We start from the raw sequence: 10,213 nt of genomic DNA on the forward strand, positions 1-10,213 counted from the left end.
TATATTTGATATGTTATTTTCTCTACCCTAACACTATACAGGTTCAGTCCATTTGACTGATCTTTTAACCACTACAGAAGAAAAGAAATAAATCTAAATTATCCTTGTTACCCTTCTAGAATGTCGGCACAATTTTAACAGAAAATTACAATCATTTATCATAAGCAGCCTCAGGCTCCTAACAGTTTACATCAATTTTTGTTTAATTTTATAGTGAGGAATATGGAGCTAGTGATGACTTTCAGGAGGTTAGAAGCAGTAATAATAGGGTTAGTGGTGGTAGATTTAATTATGATGAGCACACTCCAGTAAAGAACAAATTTTAGCCTTTGACTTGTGTAGATGATAATGAACTTGAGGAGGGAGGATAACAAAAGTGACAGATAGAGATGGGAATAGAAAAACAAAATGATGTTATGGTTATAAAACTTTTTTGCACAGCTCTTGGATAAGATAATTTGTGGGGTAAATAAGAAGAAAAAAGATCATGCTATCCATGGGCAGAAGTGAAAGACATAACTGACAGAGCAAGTGATATAGTAAAGGGTGCTAGTAGAGATACAGTCTTTGTAGTGCATTGTTAAGTATAAGGCATTAATAAAGGCATTCAAAGAAAAGAGCCATAATAACTTAATTCCGTTAGGGATACTGTCAAGACATAACTGGAAATGAAATAATAAGTAGGTTACTGGGACTGAATACTAGGCTTAGTTTAATATGTAAGAAACAGCTGGTTGAATTTATAGGATCAGTTCAGTGGGAAAGGGGATGGTTTACATGTAAATAGGATAAAAACTGGCTCGTTTGCAAGGGCTATTAACTCAACTGTAGACTAGAATTAGAAAGTGGAGAAGGTCAAAATAATGAAGAAAAGTCAAGATGTGGAGAGGTGTATAGTGTGAGAACAAGGTATAAAGGTAGTTTTAATTGTTGGCTAAACTGTTATTATTGTAATGCTAGAAGAAGAATAAGTAAAAGGGATAACTTTAGAACACTGTTCAGAATAGAGGACTTTGATATAATGGGAATAACTGGAACCGGGCCTAATATAGACATTTGTGATGAAAAGAATTTCTTGGAAAATACAGCTTTATAAGATGTTTAATAGGAATATAGTACTAGAAAAAAGGAAAGGAGTGGCTTTATATGTAAAAAGTGAGTTACAGCGTGTTCAATGTGAAGATGTCCAGGCTAATAGTAATAAGTAGTTATAAGGGGAAAATGCTTTTAGTTTGAATTTATTACAGACCACCAGATGAAATTAATGAGAAACTCTACAGGGGATAAATAATTCAATTACAAATGAGGTTATAATTATTGGAGAATTTAATTGAAGGCATATAGATTGGGAACTGCTAGATGTCAAATCGTGAGGTAGAGAAGTTTTTAGAAATTGTTCAGAAAGACAATTAGCCAGGGAACCCACTAGAAACTGTTATTTTAGATTTATTTCTAAATTCTAATAAATGGTGGAGGAACATCTGGGTGCAAGTGATAAATGCTCAATTAGTTTTGATGTTTTGATGCATGTGGAGATAAGGAATAATGAGATTTTGGCTACAAATTAAAAAAAAACAGTTTTTGAAGAAGTGTGTCAAAAATTATGGACTGTGAATTGGGAAACTAAATTAGTTGGAGGTACTGTTCATATGTGGGAAGCTTTTAAAACTTAAATGTACAAGATAGGCTTGTTTCCTATACAGAAAAAGGAGTGGCTGCAAATAAAAAACACAGGTTGAATATAAAGGATAAAATATAAGAAATGTAGTGTAGATATAAGAAGTTCAAATTCACTTCAGTGATGGGAGATTTGGAAGACTATAAAAGACCAAGAGAGTTAGTCAAATAGGAAATTAAAAATCAAAAAACTAAAAAAGGATGAAGAAAAATGTAAAAATATATAGTAAAAATTTTTTCAAATACATTAATTGTAAGTAAAACGTTAGGATTGGGAGTAGAGCCTCTGAGGGATGATACCAGAGGGCTGATATCTGATGATTTTTGGATGGCTGGGTTATTAAATTTTTCTTTTTTTCAGTTTTTATTAATGAAGATTTAAGCAATATTCCTTAACCTGAACAGTTATTAAATGGAAATAAGGTTGAACAAGATGATAACATTAATTCTGAGCTTGTTGAGGAAAAAATTGGGAAGTTTAAAAAATGATATATCACCCAGGCCAGATAATATTTACCCAAAAGTTTTGAAAGAGGTTAAGAATTGGACGTGTGAGCCACTTGCTATTATTTTTTTCTAAGGCCTTGTATAGTGGGCAGGGGCCAGAAGATTGGAAGTTGGCTAATGTTACTCCTCTTTTCAAGGGAGGTGATAAAAATTATCCTATGTCATATTATTAGATGTACTTCTACAGGTTGTTTAGCTCCCCAGTGGTACAGTGGTATTTCTGCGGACTTACAACGCTAGAATCCGGGTTTTGATATCCATAGTGGGCAGAGCACAGATAGCCCATTGTGTAGCTTCGTGCTTAATTACAAATTACAAACAAACAGGTTGTTTACGAAGGCAAATAGAAAAAACAAATACTTAATGTCTTAAAAAAATAGAAGTCTATTTTAGACTACTTTGCAATTTCAATGCTTTATGGTCTGTGATTTTGTTAATTAAATTAAAATTAAATTAAATTAAAAGGGGTTCGACAAAGAGTTAAGATAAGCCTTAAAGCTAGAAAAAATTAACACATGCAAGAAAAAAAAATATTCTGTATGAAGTAAACTGAAGCAGAAAGAGAGAAACAGGAACATGAAGCAATGTTTAAGTACATGTCTTTTGAAATTTATTCCATGAAATTAGTTGTATACATATCACTTGAGCCTTCATAATTTATCAGGAAATGAAAAATAATATGAATATAAAACATAATGTAAGAAAATTTTAAAATGGTGAGAAAATTGAAGTAAAAAAATACTTTTATAATACCACATAATACAAGTTATGGTGTAATGTAGAACTTAAATAATAACGTGCAATAATGTTAGTAAAAAATTATAATTTTTGTATCACTACTGTGTAATAAAGGACTGATGTTTTAGTTTATAAGTAGTTTGTTAACCCATTCACTGTGGCTGGGACGTACACTTCCCAGTGCTCCCACCCCCTCACACTGTGACTAGGACAAATGTTTCCCATTGTTGATGCTGTTTACGCCTTACCTCTGCTGGGTCCAGGTTCATCATCTTGACTGTCATCATTAGATGGAGAACTAGTATACTCTTGTCCCATTCTTCATCACATATTTGAACACCACTTGACTCATTTTCACTATCTTATAAGCTATCTGTTTCCCATTGTTGATGCTGTTTATGCCTTACCTCTGCTGGGTCCAGGTTCGTCATCTTGACTATCATCACTAGATGGAGAACTAGTATACTCTTGTCCCATTCTTCATCACATATTTGAACACCACTTGACTCATTTTCACTATCTTATAAGCTATATGTGTCAAGCGCATCAAACGTATTTACATAGTAATTAGGGTTGCTATTTGCCACTAGCAACACAGGTATGGTCAGCACGTAGTTGTCATACATTCCACTTGGGCATCTTTTTAGTTACTGAAAGACTGAGTGGAAAACACTGAGGGAAACCATATATCAACATATATTCCAACGATTTTACTCCCATACACCATGCATGGCAATCTTAAAGAACAATGGGAAACATTTGTCCCAGTTGCAGTGTGAGGGGGTGGGAGCACTGGGAAATATATATCCCAGCTGCAGTGTGAGGGGGGTGGGAGCACTGGGAAATATATATCCCAGCTGCAGTGAAAGAGTTAACATGGAACAACAAATTTCAAATTTGAACAGCAGTATATATAAGATCTTCTTTCATCACTAGCACACTACTTCTTGAGTTGGCATCAAAATGTAGTTAATAAATCATATTTTAATATTATACAAGTTTAATTTCTTAATTTCAAAAGGAAATATTTGTATAAATTCTCAACCTTTACTTTGTGTATCATGTGACACTATTTGAACTTCTGAAATAACTAACTTTGAGTAGAGATATTGCCAAGACATAATCTAACTTTATAGCCTCCAATCATCTTGATTTCTTAGATACAAATGAGAAAGCTAAACCCACATGCCACACTTTACAATCACATACTGTCTTCCAAAAAACAACAGTTCTCTTTGAATTTTGCTATTGCATTATATATAATTAATAGAATGAAGAGATTTTAATTTACTGGTTTCTATGTAAGGTGAGTCATTCATGCAACAGTTTTTGAATTAGTTTGCTTACAGATTCATCCCAGCTATCACCAAGATCAGCTCAGCTAGGTAAGAGAATTATATTAACACAATTAAAGCTTAGTTAAAAAGGTTCGTTTGTTTGTAATGAAGCATAAAGCTACACAATGGGCTATATGTGCTCTGCCAACCACGGGTATCGAAACCCGGATTCTAGCATTGTAAGTCCGCAGGCATACCTCTGTGCCACTGGGGGGCAGTTAAAAAGGTTAAATTATAAATAATTATAGCACAATGTGTTCTATGTGTGTGTAATTATTTTTTGTTCTAAACTGAACATTTGAAATAAATGAAAATTAAGTACTAACAAAAACTAGGGTTAACTTTTATAAAAACTGGGTACAAAAACATGCAAGACCCACATGTAAGTACTACATTTTATATATTTTATGTAAAGTTTTTATTTATTCGTATAAAAGTAACTAAAATGTAAACATCAGAAACTTGTTAGATTAAATAAGAAGACATAAATTAAAATTTCTTTTTCTAATTTCTCAACAAGGTATGCATGCAAACTGCATATGTGAAATAACTCAATACTTTGTTTTACCTTAACTTGAGTTATATGCTTGCCAGGTATTTATAACTTTGTAAAACAGGTTTAACAGTTAAACATAGATCATAAAGTAACAGTAAGAAATAACAAGGGATCTTTTTTTCAAAGTTCAGATATCTTAACCTATCCTTATATAATAACATTTTTATCCCATGTATCATCCTAGTAGCCCTCCTATGAACCATTTCCAACAATGTAATGTACTTTCTGAAGTAAGAAGCCCAAGACTGAACACATTACTCCAAATGTGGCCTAATCAATGGCCTATACAATGACATTATAACTTCTTGAGACTCGTATTCAGTGTTTCTGTAGATACAACCTAAAATCTTATTTGCACTGCCACTAGCAACAGCACATTGCTTGGATGGCTTGAAAGACTGATCAATCAGAACACCAAGACCTCTTTCTTCTGCAATACTTTTAAGGTTATTCCAATCAAAATTATACTCTTAATTCGAATTGTGATATCCCACAACACAACCATAACTATTAACCTGAAAGTAAGGTTTCACACATGATTATTAGCACTAATACAACACACCCCCTAATGGTGTCATGTGCCAGCCTATTTTACTGAAGGAAATTTTTCAAAAAAATATCTTGTATATCATTAAAACTAATATAAAAAGATATAAAATAGCTATTATTTAAATGCTGCTATTTTTACTTCTTTTGCAAGTTGTGTACATCTGTTTTAGTAACAAAAAAACTAATGTCCAGGTCATGCTCAGGAGGGCACAACACTCCTTAGTTTTGTTAAGACAGCGGAAGTCGCGCAACGCTGGGAGCATGCGCTGGAGTTCTAGAAAGATCACGGAATCTGTCGAATGTCCTAGCGTTTGCTAGACGCGCACTTTAATTGTATATAAGTGCGGCAAATAAAGCGAGAGAATTAATCGGAACTGGAGTAGCAGATAGAGAGATTGAAGATAATATACACAGTTAATCGAGTCAAATGAGTGGTAGTGACCGTAAGTAAAGTGCGTGAATCATTATGAATTATAGCGTGTGTTTAAGTTAAAGTGACTGTGGAAATAAAAGTTTATTGCAAAGTTGAATTGAGAAAGAATAAACTAGTTTTATTTAAGAAAGGACTTGTATCGCTAAAGTTTGTCGGAAAGAATTTCTACGGAAAATTAACAAACGAACACAGACGTAACAGTTTCAAGTTTTTGTAAAGCAAAACTAAAGTGCCAAAGCAATAAACTTTTATGGGAACCAATAAAACTTGTATGTTACCTTTATGTAGCATACAAAAATTACAAAACTTATAATAAAGTTAAGATTATATATAAGCATAGAATCAATGAAAGTTTTGGATGTAATAAATAAAAGTATAGAAATTCACAAGTGAAACACATGCACAGATATAATTTACTTAAGACCTTGGCTAGGGCCAGGGATTAACATAGCCTCCGAATAAAGGACAGTTTGTTGATATATAATTTGAGGCCAGAAATCAATGTTCTAAGTTCCACTAGTATTATCTACATTTTATAACAGTGTAGTCATGTTCCTGTGACTTGGTAATGAAACATTGTTAACATCTGAATTATTAATTGTGAATTGAATAGTTTGGTAAAATCAGTTTTACTTATGCTGGAATACTGTCATTATTCAGCTTCATAAAATATGCTTGTAAAACTACAAGATTATACATGCATTTTAACTGAAACTTAGTGATAAGTTAATTTATGATATACAAAGAACACATTTCTATGTAATGAATGTGTAAACAAAACAGTTCAGTGATTGGAATGTGTGTAAGGCAGTATGTACTATTATAGATGCCAAAAGCTTAGTTTAAGCTTGATAACAAAGTATTGAAACTTGATTTACACATAGTCTAGTCAGTCAAATCTGTTCAAACACCCTTCAGGCATCTAAACTGTGGCAAACCAGAAATTTCTGGCATTTATAGAAGATAATTTTTCATAATATACGCAATTTTATTAAATATTTACTTAACAGGCATTTTTAGAATACTGGCTGATAGTTTTGTATCCATTGTACTGAAAGGCCTGAAGTTTATTCTTTCCACCACACATTCACACATATTCACCTGTTGTCTTCTCTAGCAGAAAAGAAATTGTAAAATATTGTTACTTATCTGCTTGTTTGATAATTTCCGGTAAAAATTCTTTCCGAGTGACTTCAGCGATACAAGTCCTTTCTTAAATAAAACTAGTTTATTCTTTCTCGATACAGACTTTGTAATACACTTAATTTCCATAGTCACTTTAAACTTAACTACTTTTATAAACACGTGCTATAATTCACAGCAATTCACACACTTTACTTACGGTGCCTACTGCTCGCTTGACTCAATTATCAATTATTTCTCTTCAATCTATCTCCGGTTTATATACTAAGAAAGAGGGCGTCTAGCAAATGGTGGGACATTCGTGAGTTTGATAGATAAGTCACGATCCTTCTAGAAACTCCAGCGCACATGCTCCTAGCGTTGCATGACTTCCGCTTGTCGTAACAATATTTACACATGATACTAAGATGTTAACAGATTAATAGTTGTTTATACTTATGATGTGAAAATGAAAAATAAACAAAGTGCCACATTTATTTATAATCTTGGATATTTGTGGTATTGTGTAATATTTTATTTATATCAGCAGTTAAACATTTTATGTTTTGAAAACGGGAAATGCCAGTTAACCAATGTTCACTGCAAATGTCATTCTTAAGTTTACATTGGATTAGTGTGTGTATGATTATTACCATGTCTAAGAATACCTCTTGAGATTTATTATTGCCATGTTTGATGATAACCCTTGATTTCCACTACCTGACAGTCTTCTGAAATTATACCCCCATGCTGGAAGTATTTAACAACAGAATTGTGACTGATCTTCTGGAAATGTCTTTATCATTGATTTTTCTTTGAAAAAATTATTTTGTTCATCTTTCCTACTTAAATATGTTATGAATTTTGGCTATCTTTTTGTTTAGTTTAGTTTTACTTGTGTTAATAGTTATGTCTTATATTTTTATTTAAATACTTAATTGTCTTTATAGCTAATTTTTATCTGTTAGAAATTTTGTCATATTTGTAACTGAAAGCTTATTCTTGATAATTTATATCTAATTTGCTTTGTTACTTTTCAATTATTATTTGGCCCCTCATCTTTTTAGTTGATGATACACTGTGGGGTGTACGAAACACATGACACTGTTCAGCTTGAACGGAAGGGTCATAATGCTCATTACAACTCCCTCGACATAAAAGGCTGTACTCCATTGAATAATTGCTGTAAGGAAGATGGACCAGAAACCTTAGAATCTTGTATTGATATGACTTCTGTGAAAAACGACCTGGTTACTAAGAATGGATGTTTTGCAGTTGAAATTTCTGAAGATTCCGGGAGGTATAGTATACAGCTTTGAATATACAAAAAAAAATGTTGATTGTAAAAAAGACTAATTTTCAGGATTTATTGATGTGGTCACTTAAAAAAACTTATCATTTTTCTGTCAGGTAACAATATAAAGACATTATTGGTTTGTATGCTAGGAATTGGTGAGTAAACTTTGCTCTCTCTCTCTCTCTCTTATGCAAACTAACCAGTAATTTAGAAATCAAATCTGGTCAAGTTGCCATAGTGATTAAAGTTTATTCATATCAAACTCAACAGTAATGTTCAAGCAGTATGATTTATAACTTAACAATATTTTTTCATCTGTTTATTTTTAAATAGCTCTCTTTTTCACAGATATTGATTAAAATACCTGTGAAAAAAAGTTATAAATTTCCTTGACTAAACAATCATTACCAGTCACAGAAGAGAAAATGCCAAAATAATTGTTGTTGTTTTTGTTTTGTAAAATAAATATTCCACTCAAAAAATCATTCTTATGTGGTCAGTGGAAACAAATTTATGTGTGTGTGTGTAGATGAGAAATATGTGAAAGCTATATATATAGAACAAGTGATTTAAATATTGTGTAGTATGAGATTCATAATAAAATTAACATTCACAACAGTTTTATTTTTTGATGATGCATTAATTAAAATGTTCAGAACATTTTACATATGTAGGTTTGTTAATAATATTATACAAAGAGAAATTGTGTTTTATGAAATAAAGGTATACGTGTGGTCAATAGAAGAAGTTTGGTAATTGTTATGGAGGCACTTTTTATAATTTTTATAGATCTTTAGCACCTGTCGTATGGGCAAATTGGGTAAAATTTTGTACCAGTAGTAGGAACAACAAAAATTTATCATGGCATTTGATTTTGGATATGATACTAAACAATGATACTTGAATTTTGATACCAATTCTAAACAAATGATAAACTTTGTCATTTTGTAATGAAGCACATAATGGAGCTAATAACACCCTACTCTGGATAGAATGCTGTAGAAGTTTTGATTGTATTTCAATTATATTTTTTTTTAACTTGTTACTGGATATGATTCCCTTGGTTCCTCTGCTATGTTTACAATTTATTTTCCTATATTAAGCAATAATTGTCTGCATCATTGCGTGAGATAATAAAGCATATTTTCTTTAGTATTGAAACGCTGAAGGTAATTATATGATTTACTTTATCAACGGAATTAAAAATTTCACATGATTTTCAACTTGGCAAATTTCTCGTCAAAGAAGCATTTATTATGAAACATCTGATATACATTTCTACGTTCTTTGTCATCATCACTATCTTTAGTTAAAGCCAAAATCTCATTACCAATAAAATCCATATCATCATTTTCATCATTAACTCTTTCAACCCAGGCCCAGTCCTTGGGACCAAACTCATAACCATTTTGTACTTGTTATAGTATTCCTGCTATAACTTTTAAATTAGTAAGCAAATGTTAATGAAATTTGGCAGTTTATCAGTAAACATTACAATGCTTTCATATGCAAAATATCTAATTTTTTTATTAAGTCTTAAGGTTTGTAAAGCAATGTCTCTCTCATGCTTTTTTTCTTTTCACATCTTGCCTATTTATCATGCATCAGAAAATTTTGAAATTTTACACGAGAAATCTTTATAATGTCCAGATAGATATCAAACATTTCTTAAGAAAAAACTTTATATTTTATCTGTTATCTTCAGTGCTTAATCTCTGTACAGGTTCAGTAAATTTGACCAATCTCACAACCACCATAAAAAACTAGGAAATGAACTTAAAATAATGCCTCTTTCATTCTAGAATCAACACAGATTATAACACAAAAACATAAATGTTTAGACGAAATAGCTTAAATCTCATAACATTATACATTTTATATATATATATTTATTATTTTTATTATATTGACTTTTCACCCGTGCCTGGCTAACAATACAGAAATTGCAATGACGCGACTCATGCGCACTCATGTTACCGTATCAAATAACATAAAAC

At 31.7% G+C, this 10,213-nt stretch overlaps 1 protein-coding gene across 2 annotated transcripts in view; it reads left to right on the forward strand.

Annotated features, from left to right (window-relative positions):
* The window catches only part of LOC106459998 (pyroglutamyl-peptidase 1-like), a 24,313-nt gene extending 16,066 nt beyond the window's left edge, over window positions 1–8,247 (forward strand). For both annotated transcript variants that reach the window (XM_022386583.1, XM_022386584.1), the window contains exon 4: window positions 7,987–8,247. In XM_022386583.1, the coding sequence (XP_022242291.1) occupies window positions 7,987–8,238 (252 nt within the window). In that variant the 3' untranslated portion in view covers window positions 8,239–8,247. The remainder of the gene's footprint in view (window positions 1–7,986) is intronic.
* The last annotated feature ends 1,966 nt before the right edge of the window (window positions 8,248–10,213 follow it).

This window comes from Limulus polyphemus, unplaced genomic scaffold, assembly GCF_000517525.1.
Source record: "Limulus polyphemus unplaced genomic scaffold, Limulus_polyphemus-2.1.2 Scaffold691, whole genome shotgun sequence".
NCBI lineage: Eukaryota > Metazoa > Arthropoda > Merostomata > Xiphosura > Limulidae > Limulus > Limulus polyphemus.